Genomic DNA, 19,391 nt, shown 5'->3' on the forward strand with positions numbered 1-19,391 from the left:
CTGAGCTGGGAATGTAGCTCAGTGGTAAAGCACCCTTGGATTCAATTCCCAGTACCCAGAAAAGAAAAAAAATAAAGCCTAAAACCATATATCCATTTTGAGCCTGTAATTCTAATTCTGGAACTGAAGTATATCCTCTCATTGAGTAATACCATCATTGAAAAGGATATTTACAAAGAGTATACAACATGAAAAAACATCTGTGATGGGTTAAGTAAAAGAAATCAGGACAGGGCTGGGGAGATAGCTCAGTTGGTAGAGTGCTTGCCTTGCAAGCACAAGACCCTGGGTTCAATCCCCAGCACCGCAAAAAAAAAAAAAAAAAAAAAAAAAAAAAGAAGAAAGAAATCAGGACATAAAATTATATAATCAATGTGAATACAGTTAACTTACATACAGACATATACAATGCATTGAGATAAAAAAGAAACAGTGTTAATTGTTATTATTATGAGGTAGAGAGATTATGGGTGATTTTTTTCCTTCCTTCCCTTTCTTCTTTCTTATCTCTATATACTTATTCCATAATATTTAAGTAAGGACCCTAGATTGAGCACAATTATTTTCTTTAATGACATGCTCATAGAAACATAAGTTTTCATAGCTAGGTGTAATTAGTGCACACCTGGAATCCTAGAGTCCCAGCTACTCAGGAGGCTGAGATATCTCTTGAGTTAAGGGAGTTTAGGAACAGCCTGGACAACATAGTGAGACCTTTTGGGGAGTGGGGTGGAATTTAATATTTCCTTAAAAACCACTAATTGTATACCTTAAGTAGGTGAATTGTGTTGTATGTGAAGACACCTCAATAAAGCTGTTGTTAAAAACAAACTAATGTCCCCTAGCTGTTCTCCTATTCACAAATTTAATAATCTGACCCAGTTCTGCCTACGAGGTATAAACTGTGGCAGACTTACCATGTCAGCCAGAGCAATATACAAGAACATTCCTCCAGCCAGTGCAAAAATCCAGTTGGCAGAGAAGTGGCTGCCGGCCAGGATGCCAAAGGCCAGACCCACGTAGCAGCAGCAGGCAGAAAGGAAGTTGAAGAACAGAGCCTGCTGGATACTCATCCCGGCATTGAGCAGGATGACAAAGTCTCCTATGGCAGGGAGAACATGAAGGGGAGGAAGTTGAGTTGGGAGACGGAGAACATGGGTAAGTCACACTGCTTAGCTATGGACAAAGTCTCGGTAAAACTCAAGACAGCCCCAGAATCAAGACTGACCATTGTCTTCCTGTTCAGGAGCTGCCCCATCTGCCAAACTGGCCACACACACCCAGCCTAGAGGCTGGGAACCACATGTAGGATTTTGAAAATAGATGACCAACTAGTGACAGCCTCATTTCATTTCTCTCTCTCTCTTTTTTTTTTTTTTTTTTTTTTTTTTTTTTTTTTTTTTTTTTTTGCGGTGCTGGGGATTGAACCCAGAGCCTTGTGCTTGCAAGGCAAGCACTCTACCAACTGAGCTATCTCCCCAGCCCTCATTTCTCTTGATTGAAGGTGAAACAGAAAGAACTTCCTTCCTTACAACTACAACACATGATCCTTTTAAGAAATGAAATCGTGAGGAAGAAAAGTCACCAGTCAATGGCAAAGCCAGGATCGAACCCTGAGTCATCTTTGAGCCTCTGGATTCCTGGCTTTTTATACCCTCACTTGAACAAACCAAGCACCTCCCAAGTTCTGCCTTGTCCAGGGATCACCTGCCAGACTTTTAACACACACCTCTGTCTTTGGAAGAGTACCAGGGTGTAAGAGATCACCCTTACTGAACACTGGGTACAGTGAGTAGAGGTGGTAAATCCGTTCCACCTCTCGCTTACCTCAAGGTGATTCTGTAAGGTAGCCCCTGGTACAAGCGACAAAACTGAGCCTCAGCATATGGGGCTACAGAGAGACAAATATCCCTGTGAAAAACTCCATCATTCTAAGCTGCTGTTGGCTCAGTTGTTAGGACACTGTGGTTAGATCCCACACAGCTTAGTGGGTGTTAACTGATTACAGGAGGCACTGAGCAGTAAGTGGTGAGCCATTAAGTGGGGCTGTACCAGTAACCAAGGTCGCTAGCACAGGCGCCAGGGGCTGCGTGCTCACCCAGCTCGTGTGGGAACTCCTCGCAGAGGATGGCCACTGACGTGCTGATGCCTTGGAAAGCAGACACGGTGAAGGAGGCACCAATGGCTAGGCCATCGATGAAGTTGTGGAGGCCGTCACTCAGGGTGATCATCCAGGCCAGGGTGCCAATATCAGAGTAGCGGACGCCCTTCAGCCAGTAACAGGCACTTTGGGAAGCCTGTAGGTCCTATGAGAAAGCACATCCCCACAACCCGCAGGTCACAGGGCAGACCACGCTCTCAGCATATGCCTGACTCATCAAGGCCTCTGCCTCCTGAAGGCTCCCCCAAGCCGCTGATGGCCACAGACCTGCACAGACAGTGAGCCCACGATGACCTTCCCATCTGCCCCCGGGGCCTTGCCATCGGGCTCGCTGTTGCAGTGCTGAGGAATCATGTGGTCCAGATCCCCATTCTGCAGCTTCTCTGTCACGCCCTCCTCCTGGTCCTTCTTGGAAGGAAGCGACTCCGAGGCATAATGGTTATGTCCGTGAGGATGCTGGTGGGGTGACACGGGCAGGGTGAGTGTGGCCCTCACCAAGCTCCCTGAACACCTCCTCAGAGTGAGTGCTCCAAGACCTCACCACTACCATCCAAGGAAACCTGAGCAGGCCACGCACAGAGGTGGAGGAAAATCGTTACGTCACAGCACCAAGCGTGAGGCTAAGGTCCTGGTGTCAGATACCAAGGCAGAACCCGTGGGTGCCCTCCTTCTCATGAGGGGTCACTGCTCAAAGGACTCAGAGCCTCTCCTCTGCCATGAGCATTTCAGTGCAACTCCACCACTGTCAGGGAACAACCACATGCCGGACATGGAAGGTCATCTTTCTGGAACTTTGCTACGTTAGTCAGTCCTTTTCTTTACAGTCAGACATCAGATGTTTAGGAAATAATCTAGAACAAAGCAAAGGGGATAAACTGCTGCTTTAGAAAAGGGCTCACTGGCCAGATCCAGTTTCCAGTCGGGTTTCTACCCTGGCTAATATCCTCATAAGGTGAACCAGGATGATTTCCTTATGGCACCAGTGGCTTCTAAGACAGGTCACCTCACTGCATTGGTGGAGCAACACCTGGCCAAAAGCTTCAGCACTCTGAGACGGGTGCTTTCCCTAGAACATTTTTTTTTAACTGATGATTGGCCTCACCTCGTTTTTCTGCTTAAGAAGCATCTTTAAGATCTTCTCTGTGAAAAAGAAAAGGTAGAAGCCACCAAACACCACCGCAGACTTGGAGACATAATAATCTTCCAGTGGGTTGAAACCAAAAGCCTGTGGACCCAGGAAAACAAAATGAGTTTAAGAAAATAAATATCTCCACTGGTTCCCGCTCATCTCTTAACTACTTCCTTGATTCTAGGAAAGAGACATCCTGAAATACCTCTGCTGTCTGCCCCTCCTCTTGCCAGCAAAATCCAACTAATCTTGGTGTTCCCCTGATGTGATGTCACCAGCCCTGCTAGGTTCTTTCTTGCTCATCTTCCCATGCAAAAAAAACAGACAATCTTTAGGATTTTAATCTTAGGAAGAGCAGTACTGGATATGGGTTTCTAAATTTTTTTTTTTTTTTTTTTTGAGACTGGGTCTTGCTAGGTTGCGCAGGCTAGCCTTGAACTTGGGATTCTTCTGCTTCAGCTTCCCAAGTAGCTGGGACTACAGGCCTGCACCACATGGTCTTCAACTTTTAATTAGGAATGCCTTAACTTCTCTCCACACTTAGATATAAAAGCATCCTGTCAGCACATCCCATATTTAAGGAGAGGATGCTTGTGTTTATTTTCATCTTATTTAATGTCGGTGGCTGATGTGCCTGTAAACAGAACAGGAAGTGGTGGAATTATGCTTTCTAAAAGGGAAATCCATTCCCCAGTTAAGCAGCAAGAATTGCAGCATCTTCTTAACCACAAACCTCATGGGAGCCACAAAGCCAAGAAAGCCATCAACATCCCTGTAGGTGTCAATCTTGGGAGGTTTTGAAGTCTGGCTCTGTGGCATACGCCTTAATCCCAGCTACCTGGGAGGCTGAGGCAGAAGGATCTCTTGAGCCCACGATTTTAAGACCAGCCTGGGAAATGTAGTAAGATCTCTACCAGTTTGAGATACGTGAATAAATATTTTTTAAAGCAAACAAACAAACCAAAAAAAAAAAAAAAAAAAAAAAATGGAGGGGGTGGTGTTTTTTGAGACAAGGTCTTGCTATGCTTGCCAGGCTGGTCTTGAGTGCATGAGCCTGTGAAGCAGCTTGGACTACAGGTGTGCAGATGGGAAGGGAAGATTTGTTTCAAGTTCTTTCTGAAAAAACTCACTTATTAAGAAGGGGGAGAGGGGCTGGGGCTATAGTTCAGTGGTAGAGCCCTTGCCTCTCACGTGTGAGGCACTGGGTTTGATCCTCAGCACCACATAAAAATAAATAAGTAAATAAAGATATTGGGTCCATCTACAACTAAAAAATATTTTTAAAAAAGGAAATGGTGGGGGGGAGAATTCACTGGAAAGAGGACAGGAGTAGAAAGCAGGAGAATTCTCTTTCAAGTTCAGTTCCCAATTTGTGGTGTCAAAGTGTTCAATGACCCACTTCTCAGTTTCCTAACTGGGAACAGGCCTTGAATAAACTCCAGTCTCCCTCAAGATCAGGTTGCATAGAGGAGTCAACCTAACAATGGGGAATGCTGGCTGTTTAAAAGGTGCTTTTCCTTTAGGTTTTTAAAGGCTCCATCCTCAATCAAGAGCCATACAGGTCATGTTCTAGAGTAGAAGTAGCCCATTTGGTCAGCTCTCAAGGAGAGGTGAATCATTGAGGGAAAAGTGAGATGAAAAGAGGCAGCTCGCACCCCTCCACACTAAGCCAAGGAGGATGGCAGTATTCAAAAGCCTGACTTCAAGGGTCAGCAAACCTGGAGCCTGGGCTCAGGGTAGGTACTCCTGCGCAGGTCAGATTCCATGGGTAAGACAAGACTGGCTCAATAGATCTCACAGATTTGCTCAGCTAAGAACAAGTCAGCATTTTAGAAAACACAAAGTGCTTTAATAAGCATGTGGCGTCATCCTTTTGCTCTGTGGGCTGCCAGACCATCTACGTGCAATGTCTTGTGCTTACTGTAATTAATGGGTCTGCTGAAGGCATTGGACCCAGTCAGATGTGGCATCTCCAAGGCTGCCTTCCAAACCTTACAAATACTAAGCTCCCTTCTCTAACGTGGAGGATTTTTTCATTTACCTAGACAAGGGACAAAACTGCTGTCAGTGTATGGGAAACCAGAGTGCTGTTTGGATTGTCTCCACCTCCAAACTCCTGATGAACTGATGTTTTTACTAAGACCCCTGGATTCTACTACTCTGCACCAAAAGTACCAGACTGAGAGCCATAAAGTCACACTGCTGAACTATCTTTTCACTTAACAGTTCCCGGCACCAGGCACTTTACAAATATTATCTCGTGTGACCCTCACGTTATCTTGAGGTCAGTCCCACTGTCTTCCCTATTTTACAGGCAGGAGTAGAAGCACAGAGAGGTAAGCGGCTTGCCCAAGGTGGAAGAACCTGGAGGCAGTGCAGCAGGATTTGAACCTGCCTCTTAGACCTACACTCCGCAGCCTCTCCTACCTCTTACCTAAGTCCTGGCTTCACTTCCCAAAGGAAAGGCCCCGGAGAGCCCCTCCCTGTACCTTCCATGTAATTGGAGGGTCCTCCCACTGTGCCCGCTGTCCCCCTAGGAGACAGGTGCACTCCAGGTGCAGGGGCTCTGGCTCGCCATACCTCAGGGATGAGCTGGAAGAGGGCGTTGGAGTAGAGGGTTCCAATCGCCAGAGCTATGAAGTAGAGCAGCAGTCGCTTGTAAAAGGTCTTCTTCATGAAGGGCACCACGCTGGCCCCCATGAGGGAGCAGAGGGAGATAACGGTGACACAGAGGAGACCGTATCCCCACACTGCCAGCCCACCCGGGACAAGGAGCAGGGTAGCCACCATTTAGGGGGAAAAGGGAGAGAAGGGAGGAGGCGATAGGGACAGTTGTGGATATTAACAAAGGAAACAAAAAAAAAAAGAAAAAAAAGAAAAATCAAAGAGACAAGTAGGGAGGGAGAGAGAAATGGAAAATTTGTTAGTGATTCAAGTCTCCGATGAAATTTCCTTCAATCAGTGCAGAGAAATGAGGAGGAGCTCGAGGTGGCCTTGGAACCCTGTGACTACCGCCCCTATCTTTGGTGGCCTGAGTCATCCCTGCCAGTTGGGGTGCCCAGCAGGCACCCAGCAGGGTGTTAGCTTGTTACACGTCCAAGGTGTGCTCTGGTCCATCAGACTTTGGACTTGAGGACAGTCTCTAATAGGACATGTGACAAGCAGAGGAACCTGCACATTATGCTGAGGATTTGCCTCTGCATGTCCAGTCTGTGTCACCGAGGCACACGCAGCACAATCCAGAGGTTGTGCAAAATACAACACAGTGCAATCTGTGCAAAATACAACAAAGTCAGATGCATGGGGCAGGAGGGATGGAGAATAAGACCCAATGCCCATCATATTCAATTTCTGCACTTCAGCAATTTGCTTGAAACAGCTCTCTGATGTACAGAACAGAGTTCCAGGATCACCCCGTCACAAAAAAATACTTCCTCTCGCATTTCTCAGTCGGACATATTCCGGGCTGAGTCCAGCCCCAGCGAAGGGCAGGACAGACCTGTGCCAGGCTAAGGCACTCCCCTGTGAGACACAGGGCGGAGCATGTACAATGGCAGTAGCTTCATTCAAACAGGCAATGAGGCATTTCATTTCAAATCTTTAAAAAATTAATAAATTCAATTTCTAGAGCTGAAAAAATAGCCCAAGATGAGGCCTCCCCTGAGAAATACTTGCTAAATCCACGTGAAATTCTGAGACAGCATCAAGGTGGTCTCAGAATTATGGATGAGGATAAGGTGACACACAACCCCACTGGCATCCGCTCTGGGTTGGTCTTTCAATTGGGCAGGCAGGGAAGCTGCTGACGTGGACTCTATGAAAGGCAGCTTCCGCCACTCCAAGGGAGGTTGGTGCATTACCACCCCCCACACCACAGTCCCTGCCTGATCTGAAAAGGTGGGCACGCTGTCAACTTGGGCTTATTTTTATAGCTCCTCAGTGATGACAATTAAAAAACAAAATTACCAAACATTGGTCAAAACAGTGAAGTAAGGGTACCAGGAAGTCAGTCCCAGTCAGGAAAAGGTCAAGATGCAAGGAACAAAGGCTGAGGCGCCCTTTAGTTTATTTTATATTTTTTATTGTGTTTGTTCTTTTTAAATAGTTTGTTCTACCTTTGGCTCTGTATGGTACAAAAGACAGCCTGAGGGAACGGAAGGACGGCTCCCTCTTCTGGCCAGAACTGCGGGTGGGTTAGGAGCTCTTCCCCACCTCGGTCCAGAGGTGCCACACCCAAGTGCCCCCAGAATTTCCCTCACAGAAGGCCTGGTCTGCCAGAGCCACCAGCCACATATTGCCAATAGGGGGGCACACAGGAGGAGCCTTGCATCTGACGGCACCTGACGAGGCCAGAGGCAAACCTGGCTGCCCTGAGGAGAGCGAGAGCCCTGAGATCCAGAGTGAGAAGTCATTGGTGGCCCTTGATATGAGGAGGCGGTCGCTGGGCGCCGGGGAGCATGGGTGGGGTACGGACATGGGCCGGGAGGGCCTGTTCTACTGCACCTCTGGGATGAGCTGGAAGAGCGCGTTAGAGAGCAGCGTTCCAATGGACAGGGCGATGAAGTAAGTGAGCACGTGGCTGAAAAACGCTTTCTCCGTGCACGGCAGGACGAGGACTCCCAGGAGAGAGGCCAGGTTAATCAGTGAGACACTGAGGAAACCAAAGCCCCACACTGCGGAGGAACAAGAACAGACGAGGGCCCCCATTACTGAGGGCCAGCACGCCAGCGGCTGCGTGGGCCTGTTCCGAATTGGGGGGTGAGCTGGGCCGACAGAGATCGACCAGCTGCTGAGTCCACCTCTTGCCAGGTGCTGTGTGGAAGCCTTAGGGAAAAAAGTCCAGGCTGCTACCCAAAAGGAACTTACCTTTTAGGGGAAGAGCCTGAAGAAACAACATAGGAGATTAAACACGAGTTAGCCACGATGGCAGGGACAGTGTGCGACAGTGTGAGACGGCGCAAGTGGTACGGGCTGGGTCAGGTGTCACCTGCTGGTGCTATAGGACTTCAGAACAGTCAGGGGCCCATGGTCGTGTGACCCTCAGTCTGAGGGTCCAGCCCAGTGTGGCTGAAGCAGAGGCACTTGGTAGCAGGAGGGGAGATGAAGCGGGCCAAGCAAGGTCTTAAGGGCTGGCCCTCTAGTAGGCAAAAAGGAAAATGAGCAAAAAGGACATCCACAGGCCCCACAGCCCAACACTGCGTGTTTGCCAGCTACCAGCCCAGCACCTGGCAATGTGCTAGACCAGCCCTGTGAATCCGGTGACTCTCAATACGTCATCACGGTGTTGGGCCCTGGAGCAGCGCTGACAGCTCAGCCCTGCCGTCACACCGCACACGCCACACTCCAGGCTCCTGCCTCCCTTGCCCCACTCACCTTCGATGGCGCTCGGCTTCCCCTCCTCTGTCTGCTCGTTCTCCTCATTCTCTTGGTTCTCAGAGGTGCAGGCCTGAGAATCCAGCTGCTGGAGAACGGTGGGGCAGAACTCCTGGAACTCACTCCTCCCGATCCGAGACTGCTCGCTGAAATTGTGAGCAGCGAAGAGGTCTCCAGAACTAAAGCACTGCAAGGAGGAAGTGCAGAGAGCCTCAGAACCAAACCCCACGCCCTGCCCTGCCAAGCAGCAGGCTCCGCAGCCTGCCCGGAGATAAAAGAAAGAAAGAAATGTCCACGCTGCAGGGAATCTGTGGACTCCTCTCCAGAGATGGGAGCAAGAAGTCCCTAATCTTGAAAATCTGATCAGTAATCTTGGAGACCAGCCACCCAGGAAAGTCACAGGTGCTAAGCACACCTATCTGTAAATGGGGTTGTCGGAGAAATTTTAGGAATAACAAGATTCCAATCATTGTGACCAGGGTGTGGTTTGTGATTCTATTTGCATACCTGAACATACCACAATCTGCACATCGCAATAGCCCAGGGAGCTATTATGTCAAAATCAGGATTCCAGATACTTCAAGAGTGCTGGCATGTGTAGGGATGGGCTCCTTTGAAACTGTGGTGCTACCGTGGAAGACCAGTGCCTGGGGGAATATAGTCTCCTTAACCTCAGGATTGTCCTCAGCCTGAAGGGCGTGCTGAGGAGGTGAGGCAAGGAGAATCTAAATTTTCGAAGCTGGCTGCAAAGCAAGCACGGGCTGGTCAGCAGACATGAGCACCAAGCCACCTGCCGAGGGACTGCAAGTGCTTCTCACATGCTGTTCCTGGGAAGCGCTACTGTTTTTCTTCTAATTATACTTTATACATGTAGGCGTCAGTCCTTTTCCGAGTTTGGTTTCACTTGGGTCTATTTCTGAGAGCCCCCTGAATGTGCTGAGAACACCTGTTTCTGGGCCTATAAAGTTGAAGGCTAGACTCTGGTGACCTGAGGACACTGCTGCTGCCCCGACAGGCCCTGAGACCCATGTGGAAGGCCTTTGGGCTCAGGCTGCCCCCATGGCACACTCAGCCTCCTCACCGACTCAGACGCTGACCACACTCACGTGGCTCTGAACCCAGGCCACGTGGTCCTCCTGGTCCACTCTCACTCCGCACCTCAGGCCTGAACCCTCCTTCACTACTCCAGCACGCATGTATCGCCCCTCTCCTTTCTGAACCCCGATTACTGTCCAGCCCACAGGACATAATGTCATTCTGATCCCAGTTCCCTGTGTCGACAGCAAACGCCTTAAAACATGACTCATGCTTCTGTTTCCCACAAGACTCAGCACAGAGAACAGAACAGATATATAAAGACCCTGTGGCTGGCTTAGATTTGGCTGCCACAAATAGCCTCAGACTCTGATTAGCCAAGCCGATAAGGAACAAAGGATGCTGAACCAAGAGCCCAAAGACCTGGCTTCTCCAAGTTCTAGTCCTGGTCCCTCCAGGAACTCATGTGGGACCAGAATTCTCTCCTTTAAAATGAAGATAATTCTCCCTGCACTAAGGGACTGTGAGGCTCACCTGGAATAGTGTGCAAAGGGCTTTGGAAACTGTAAACTCTATTAGAATGCTGTCTTGGGTCAGGTGCGTTGGCATACACTTATAATCCCAGGGGCTCGGGAGGCTGAGGCAGGAGGATCTCAGAGTTCAGAGCCAGTCTCAGCAAGAGCGAAGCGCTAAGCAACTCAGTGAGACTCTGTCTCTAAATAAAATACAAAATAGGGCTGGGGATTTGGCTCAGTGGTTGAGTGTCTCTAAGTTCAATCCCAGATACCTCACAAAAAAACCCAAAAAACAATAAACAAATGCTGTCCTGGGAGCCACGACTTACCAGCAATGCCAGACCACCCATATGCAGCTCCAAAGAATAGTCTGACGGTGCTCAGCACCCCACATCCTGGCTCCCCTGTGAGAGGGCTTCAAAGCACCACACAGGTGAGGAGGCACTGCTGGAGACGCAGGCTGGGCTGATTCAGACAGCAGGTGAAAAGGACTGGCCTGCTTGCTCTGTCACCGAGACCTCCCTGACCTGTCTTATCCAGCTGCTCAGCCACCCTAATGAAGTGGCACACAGGGGAGGGAGCCTTACCGTGGAGAGGTTCCTGTGTCCCTGCCCAGGCTGTGTGACGTTATCCCGGCCCACTCCCACATCCAGGTGGTTGAGCAGGGCCTTCAGCTGCTGCAGGGTGAGGCTGCCGCCCTCCCCATAGCGATGCATGAGGTCCTCCAGGAAAGAGGTGGCGCTGACGGCCTGCACGTCCACGGAAGAGGCATGGGCCTCGGGAGCAGCTCTCCATATGTTGAGCAGGGTCAGCAGGAAGCAGCTGTGGAGGGCTGGGCATGGCAGCTTCATGGTGACCAGGTACACCTGCCAGAGCACAGAGCGGGGTGAAGGCCAGGCCTCCCTCTCCCTGCCCGCCTGCAGCCCCACACCCACCAGCCCCTCACCGAGCACCAAGGGTCTGGCCTCTCCTCAGACCCTGCATCTGATAAGCATCACAGTCTGACTTTAGCCCTTCTCCACTCCCTCTACCCATCCTTTGAGAGTCACTGCTTTGAAAAGAAATACATAAAAATTAAGAAAATGGACAAATTCGACAGGTTTGACTAAATTAAATTTAAAAGTTAAAAGCGGGGGCTGGGGGCATAGCTCAGTGGTAGAGTTAAGTGCTTAGCAAGTATGAGGCCCTGGGCTCCACCCCCAGCACAAAAATAAGAATTGATCAATTAGTTAAAATAATACAATGTAGCTGTGGTTTTAAAAGGCCTTATCTTTCAGAGATACTGAAATAACCCTAGATCAAATGACTTCTCATCTGGAATCTGCTTCAAAATAATAAAGGAGGTGGGTGTGTGGTGTTGGCAGAGATGGGTGGGACAAACCGGGACCCTGGGAGCTCAGGCTCTTTGGTCTATTTTTTTTTTTTTCAGTTGTCGATGGGCATAATACCCACAATACCTTTATTTTATTTATTTGCTTTTATGTGGTGCTGAGGATCAAACCCAGTGCCTCACACATGCTAGGGAAGTGCTGAGCCAGCTACATCCCCAGCCCCTCTTCTGTCTATTTTTGTTTTGTTTTGGTTGGTTTTGTGTTGGTGGTACTTGGGACTGGAACCCAGAAGTGAGTTACACCCCCAAGCCCTTTTTATTTTATTTTGAGACAGGTAGCACTAGTTGCCAAGGCTGGACTTGAATTTGCAATGCTCCTACCTCAGCCTCTAGAGTCACTGGAATTACAGGTGTGAACCAGTGAGCTTGTTACATTTGGAACCCTCCAAAATAAAGTTCTTTAACTATAAATACTATGCCTAATAAGGGAAAACCATAAGACTAGGGGCTGGGGCTATAGCTCCATGGCAGAGCGCTTGCCTAGCACATGTGAGGCACTGAGTTCTATCCTAGCACCACACAAAAATAAACAAATAAAGGCAGGCTGTCCAAAAACAAACAAACAAACAAACAAACAAACCCAAAAGACTAGCAAAAATTCCATCAATGATGAAAAAAAACAGTCTCTCCACAACATTGAGAATTTATTCAATTAAGAACTCAATTAAGAACTTGGGGGCTGGGGAAATAGCTCAGCTGGTAAAGTGCTTGCCTTGCAAGTACAAGGCCCTGAGTTTGATCCCCGGTACCACAAAAAAAAAAAAAAAAAAAAAAGAACTTGACTGGTGCCATCTTCCTACTTATTAAAATGGCAAAGTAGACTTTTGACACAGAATACCTCAGGGCTGGGGTATATTGCGATGGTAGAGAACTTGCGTGCCTGGGCTTGAACCCCATTGCCACAAATAAAACTGAAGTGAAATGAAATAATTTAACAGTAACATAAATTTTTTTTTTAAAAATCACAAAATAAAAACAACCTTATGTCCATGAGGTTATGTAGCAGCAGAAGTAAGATATTGCCAGCAACTGTAAAAATGATAGAACTCTTGAAAAAAAAGTTATGAAATAATAAAAAATATTTAAGTCCTTCAAATGAATCATTCTACATCTAGAATTTACCCTAATCAAAATAATTCAAAAATAAGCCAGGCATGCTGGCACATGCCCGTAATCTTAGCAATTTGGGAGGCTAAGGCAGAAGGATCACAAGACTGAGGCCAGCCTTATATCTCAGTGAGACCTCCCACCTCCAAGCAACTCGGTAAGATCCTGTCTCAAAATAAAAAAATAAAAAGGGCTGGGGATGTAGCTCAGAGGTAGAGCACCCTTGAGTTCAATCCCCAGTGCCAAAATAAACAAATACATAAATAAATACATAGGTCATACACAGGAAGATATCCAAGTAAATGATATCATTTTCTTGGAATATTATGCAGATATAAAAAAAAAAACCATAAAATGGATAGAACATAGGGTAAATTATTATGGAGCAAAATAACACAGAAAAGCAACAGTTAATGGTAGCAGTGCTGACTGTAATTTTTCTTTTGTTGATCATTTTCCTTAGTAGGGCTGTAATTTAATGAGTGACAGAAGCAAACACCCAGAGGGGGAAACGAGCCTCCTTGCTCCAGACCAGGAAGAGCTCAACCACTGCAGCTCCCCAGGCTCCCAGGGCTCCAGCACCAGATGCCTCCCAGTGTGCCGCTCTACCTCTGGATCTTGGCTTGTGACAGAGGAACAGGATCTGAGTGGCTCAGAACAGGTTTGCCTGAACCCTGGCCCTAGAGTTATATGATTCTGGGTAAGTTATTTAACCCAGAATGTTGTTAACACAGAATGACCCAGGGAGGCAATGTAGCTCACCAGGGCCCTAGTGCCAAACGTAGCTTGAATTCCATAACGCCGCTCAAAACAGAAGCTGCCTTGGGCAAGTTACTCAACCTCCCCATATATCAGTTTTCTCATCTGCAAAATTGGTACCCACCTCATTGGATTATTGTGAAGAGTTAATGGCCCAAGCTCCAGCAAGGCCCTTGCCAAGTACTTGAACTACAGCACTCAAAATCTGGCTATAATTATTCTAAGACATAATTAGCAGGTTTCTTCTAACTTTGACTCAGCCCAAACATTAAGCCGCTAATGCTAACCGTGAGGAATACCTGATGGCTAACTTTACTTTCAACTGAAACTATTACAACTCCAGGCCTGCAGCATACACGTTACACAAGTCCTGCACCGCCAGGGTAACCAGGGTCAATCAGACTGTGGGTTCTACACATGGGGGATACACAGAACAAGGACACATAAAATGCTTCGCTTAAGTGGAATATACACAAATGGATGGATCAGCAAACATGATGGTCTCTGAAAGTGTTACTCTGACACTCACAACTCAGATCTCCACCAAGAACCAAAAGTTAAATTATGGTAGTGGGGAAGCGGGAGGGGAGTGGGTCTTAGGCCCAAAGGACTAAAACCTATTATTATTCAAAGAAACAGTTATTCAGCCAAGCAGCGCGAACATCCGAGGCACATGTTATGCTGTTAACACGAAGAGTGAAGGTGTGCATAGATTTAGGAAAAAATGGTGGAGAGATGATGCACAGCAGCTGGCGCTGACCAAGGGCAGACCTTGCTAACCAAGTACCTGACATTCACTGATTCCTTTAAAAGAAGCTGGGAAACTTATCTCCACTTAACAGATAATAAGGAAACCAGGGTCCAGAGATTAGGAAACATGATCCATACCAGCAAAGCCAGAAATTGACTTTTTCATGAACCGAAGCCAGATCTGAAAGGCCCTCGTCTGGGCACCTTAACCAGTGTGCTCTCGGCATAAAGACAAAATACATGACCTGAAGAGCCACAAGATCTGCACAACTCAGATCTTTGCCAATTTCCTCTCCTCCCTTCCTCTCCTCATCCCTCTCTCCTTCCTTCCCTTCTCCTGCAGACGGAACCCAGGGGTACTACCACTGAGCTACATCCCCAGCACATTTTTCTTTTTATTTTGAGACAGGGTCTCACTAAGTTGCTTAGGGCTTCACTAAGTTGCAGAGGCTGATCTTGAACTTGCAAGCCTCCTGCCTCAGCCTTCTGAGTCTCTGGGATTACAAGCATATGCCAGTGTGCCCAGCAGATCTTAATCAATGTCTATCAGCTCCAATAAGCATTCTACATCCTGGCTTAGGATGTCCTGAAGAGCTGGGAGGGGGATACCCAAGGATGCCTTAGAAGCCAAGCTGAATTACTGGCTTCCTGCTGTGGAATCGACAGAACAGAACAAACAAAAGATTGTTTCCACTTCAAATATGTTTCTCAAATGTATCTGCAACAACTTCAAAACACTCTGAAAAAACAAAAACACTTCAAGGGTGAACAACCCAGGACAGTTTTAGCATCTTCACCTGGATGGGCATTCTCGAGGTAGGCTTTATGAAGCGTTTGTTCTCTGCTGGCCCAGAGGCCCTTGGTGTGGCTACTAGACAGAAAGCCTGCAGGGCAAGGCAAGAGGCAGCTTCTGGCTGTGCAATCAGATAAGCGATGGGGCCACCTTTGCTTCTCCCAGGTGACCTTTTCTCTCCTGGCCAGAACACCTGTTCTTTCCTCTAGTCACTTGAGCTTTAGGCTCTGTGATGGCCACAAGACCAATGGGGCTCTGCAGCCCAGGCCAGTTCCCATTAGGTGGGCAGATCTAGTAAACTCAGTCCTTCCGTCCAACCTAGCACTTGAGAGCTGAAGTCACCCCCTCAAAGGGTCAGAGGAGTGTCACTATAGTAAGGAATCCTGTTCCAAAGATCCCAAAGCTGCCGAAGACACTCCAAACCTAAGTGACCCTGTTCTTTTGGCAGGCATGAAAGGGGAGCTTTCTGCTCCAGCAGAGATCTCCCTGCCTTTTAACTATATGTTATTCTTAGCAGTAGCAACCACAAAAGTTTATAAAAGATTCTCTGAAGGAAAGAAAGAAGAGGGGAAGAAAATACAGTTCTTACTGAACCTGGGAGGGCAGAGCAAGGCTGGGCAGGGGTTCTGGCCTGTTCCATGCGTGGCCTGAGGGGACCCACTCTGGGACCCCAGGGACCTGAGCCCTCAAGTCAAGAGAGAAAGCAGCCCAGGAGTGCTAGGAAGAGCAGGCAAGAAGAAAGCAGGAACGTCACAAAAGCTGGGCTGATGCCCTCAGGCCCTCCTAGTCCAGAGAAGCTGGGAGCTCTCTGGCCCTTTGTTCACCCAGCTCAGTGAAGTAAATTATTCCACTGCCTCAGGCCTGGGGGTGGTGGCAAAGACATTGGAGGAACGGGGGAAGACTATTATTCTGGAACCCTCTATGGAGCACAAGTTTTCTTACCATCCCAGAGTCTCTTAAATTAGAATCCTGCCTACTGCCACCTCTTCCCTGGGTCCAGAAGCATCTCACACTCAAGGGGCAGTTCTGCTCATAGACATCCTTATTGCTAAGTTCCCCACCATTTTGTCCAGGTCCACCTCCCCTCTAGAGGGGAGCCAACTTTGACTTCTCTTTGAGATGACAAAGTGGCAACTTACCATGATACTGAGGCACTGAGAGGTCAGTAGAACAGGGCCTGAGTAGCCAGAAGGCGCTCAATTCCACCTGATTCCTCTGGGTACAGACCCCAAACAGGAAGAGGACAAAGTACTCCAGAGCTAAATCTGGTGAAGGCAAGACTGTTTCTGAGGCCAAGAAGGCGTATGCTAGTAATGCTTCCCCATGATGCCCACTCTGTGTTCCTCAAAGTCTTGGTGTGTGGGAGCACAGTCCCCCGCCACGGGACAGCTCTGAAGTTGGGGTCTCAGTCAGCCACAGGCCCAGGTCAGCTTGAGGGCAGTGTGAAGTGGGGTTTTACAAAGCACCTTACTTAAAACTAAGAAAAGGCTGAAAGTCCAAACCAATGAAAGGCCCCAGGATGGAGGTGGGTGAGTAGGTGAGGGGGACAAAGAAGTCATATTGATAGGAATCACATTTCCCAGAGTTCCTGGTCCGTTACTGACTGGCCTTGGCAAACCACCTTAGGCTTTCCCCTCAACATAGCACTTGAATGTAAAAGGAAACTTCTGTTCTCATATGCATAAGGAAAGAGGGGAGGTGACTGAGGTTCCTGTGGTCTTAGCATAGCACCCAGGGTTAGGAGCATCAAGGACTCAACCAGCTATGACAGAGGGGTTCCACCACCATCTTGGGGCTCTCTCCCAGTCAACAGCTCATTTCTGCAGAAGACCTTCAAGTAAACCAGTCTTTCTCTGGTGCCCCCTTCCAAGGCCATGTGACCTACTGGTCGAAAGGTTAATCATTAGTGGGTAATACAAAAGCAAATGGCTCTGGGTGAGTCAAGGGACATTTCTGAGCCCCAGAGAAGTGCAGAAAAAACATAAGAAACTTGCAGGTAAAAAAGACAAAGTTGGCCTGCGGTAAAGTGGAGGCTCAAGGAGTCAAAAAACCCAGTTCTAGTTGAATGTCCTTAACAAGAAATCAAAAATCTTAAACAATGAGTGAATGACATGGTGCCCCAAGTGGAAAATTCACCTGTCTTCATGTGAATGGGTCAGTCAAAACACAGGCCCATTCAAGTCTGGTCTACTGAATTGGTAGTATGACTTCTAGCAAGTCATTAATCCTGCTAATCCTATTAATCCTGTTTCCTTAGTTTGAAAGCGGGAAATGGCCTTCGTCTGGATGGTCTGCACATGTTCTCCAAAGTTGCAATCTTGGCTCCCAATGTGGCATATGAAGAGAGGGTGGGAACTTTAAGAGCTGGGGCCCAGAGAGAGGTCCTCACCCTGGTTTCCCATCTCGCCATGTGACCTCGTCTCACATGCTCAGGTTCCCACCAGGATGCTTTCTACCATGAGCTTCTCGGCAGAGCTGCGTTCACATGCAACCTGCCCTTACACCCTCAGAACCGTGAGCTAAATAAATCTGGTTTTGCTGCATACGGTGGTGAACACCTGTAATCCCAGAGACCTGGAAGGCAGAGGCAGGGGGATCACCAAGTTCAAGGCTAGTCTCAGCAACTTGGTGAGATCCTGTCTCAAAACAATAGAGGGCTGGGGATGTGGCTCAGAGGTTAAGTACACTGGGGTTTAATCCCCAGTAACTAAAAAATAAATTATAAATAAAAGAAAAGAGAAAATATGTGGAAACACCCCACAAAGATTTGGATAGGAAACTGAAATGGCAGCACAATCTTCCCTGATAATAAAATAACTAAAAAAAAAAAAAAAAAAAAAACAGTAAAATGCAAGCAAAAAACAAAAATCACCAACAGTCAATAAATAAGCAAATAGACATAATCAGATATTAACTCCCCAAACCATGGGCAGCCAGGTGCAGTGGCACATGCCTGTAATTTCAGTGGCTTGGAAGGCTGAGGCAGGAGCATCATGAGTTCAAAGCCAGCCTCAGCAAGGCCCTAAGCAAGTTAGTGAGATGGTCTCAAAATAAAATATAAAAAAAGGCTGGGGATGTGGCTCAGTGGTTAAGCACCCCGAGTTCAACTCCTGGTACCAAAACACAAACAAACAAAAACCAAAGTCATGGGCAGAGGAAGGAATGAAGGTGGCCCTATGCACAGCTCATTTCCCACCTCTGGTCCAAATCACAAGGGAACTAGAAAAATTCTCACAAATCTGGCGAGGCCAACCATCACCCATTTGTTGTCCCCTTCAATTGAGGAGTAGTGGGAAAAGCTACTGGGACAGCAGGGAGTGAAGGTGAACCAAGAACAACAGGCTGAGGGCTCCAGAGTCACATACTGAATTGGGGAAAGTGTCCAATTCCAGACAATATTCCTCCCTCCCCTTCCAAGGGAAAGGAAGTACACCTTCCACTCCAGTGGGCTGAACCACGCTACAGAGACCACTCCTGAAATCTAGAGCAGAGGACAGCCCCACGCCCACCTCCCCTCCCTGCACCCTGTCTCAGGTCACAGGGGCAGATCTCACCCACCCGGCCTGGCAGCCTGTGCTTGAGGTAGGAAGTGAACGCACCAGTGCAACCTGGTAGGAGGAAAGTTACTTTCCATCTGAGCAGAACAGCACCAGCAGTGAACAGGATGGAAAAAAAAGTAAGGGCAGACCAACAGGCGCAATGCCGGGGACATTGACAAGTGGCCCCAGGGAAAGCAGTGCCGCCCAGCTAGCCTAACTGCACTAGAACAGTGATTGGGCCACAGAGCGACCACAGGAGACCCAAGGAGCTGCAGGCTCACCACCAAGAGGAACAAAGATCACTGAAGAACTAATACATCATAATGGATAAGGAACTAAATTCTGCCGGTAATGGAGAACAGAGATACGACAAAGGAAAGTTTGAGATAAACCAGGAGCACAGCTGACCTAAGAACAGAATGTCCAAAGATAAATAACACAAGGAAAAAGAAAAACTGAATCTGAGGGCAGAAATAATGCACCTGAACTTCTCAGAAGTTCAAGACTGAGACACTGCCTTATTCAGCTACTGAACTTAAAGACGAGACTTTTCCAGGCATGTGCAAGAGATTCTTTATTTCATTCAGAAGGGAGGTGTTTACTGGGGATCAAAGACCTAGCACGCTAAGTACGCACTGTACTTACTCAGCTTAGCCAGATTCTTTCTTTCCCCATATAATTCATTGTAAAAGTTATGAGACGCTAAAGCTTCTTTTATAAGTAGAGGAAAATTCATACTATCCTCATCTTCCTGTAACAACATTTGGCATCAGAAGAGAGTGCAAACGTGTCCACACAATTCTGAGACGAAGAAAATATAAATCAAGAAGATTAACCCTG

General features: G+C 47.7%; 1 protein-coding gene across 2 annotated transcripts in view; it reads right to left on the minus strand.

Annotated features, from left to right (window-relative positions):
• The window catches only part of Slc39a14 (solute carrier family 39 member 14), a 44,604-nt gene that overhangs the window by 3,315 nt on the left and 21,898 nt on the right, over positions 1–19,391 (minus strand). Inside the window, exons 2-8 of one of the 2 annotated variants that reach the window (XM_047550520.1) lie at positions 10,801–11,079; positions 8,664–8,850; positions 5,871–6,040; positions 3,264–3,386; positions 2,429–2,617; positions 2,099–2,306; positions 918–1,102 (exon numbers count right to left, since the gene is read on the minus strand). In XM_047550520.1, coding sequence (XP_047406476.1) covers positions 918–1,102; positions 2,099–2,306; positions 2,429–2,617; positions 3,264–3,386; positions 5,871–6,040; positions 8,664–8,850; positions 10,801–11,064 — 1,326 coding nt within the window. In that variant the 5' untranslated portion in view covers positions 11,065–11,079. Of the gene's footprint in view, positions 1–917; positions 1,103–2,098; positions 2,307–2,428; positions 2,618–3,263; positions 3,387–5,870; positions 6,041–7,793; positions 7,964–8,663; positions 8,851–10,800; positions 11,080–19,391 lie in introns of both variants that reach the window. The other variant, XM_047550519.1, reaches the window with a different exon arrangement.

This window comes from Sciurus carolinensis, chromosome 4 (assembly GCF_902686445.1).
Source record: "Sciurus carolinensis chromosome 4, mSciCar1.2, whole genome shotgun sequence".
Classification (NCBI taxonomy): Eukaryota; Metazoa; Chordata; class Mammalia; order Rodentia; family Sciuridae; genus Sciurus; species Sciurus carolinensis.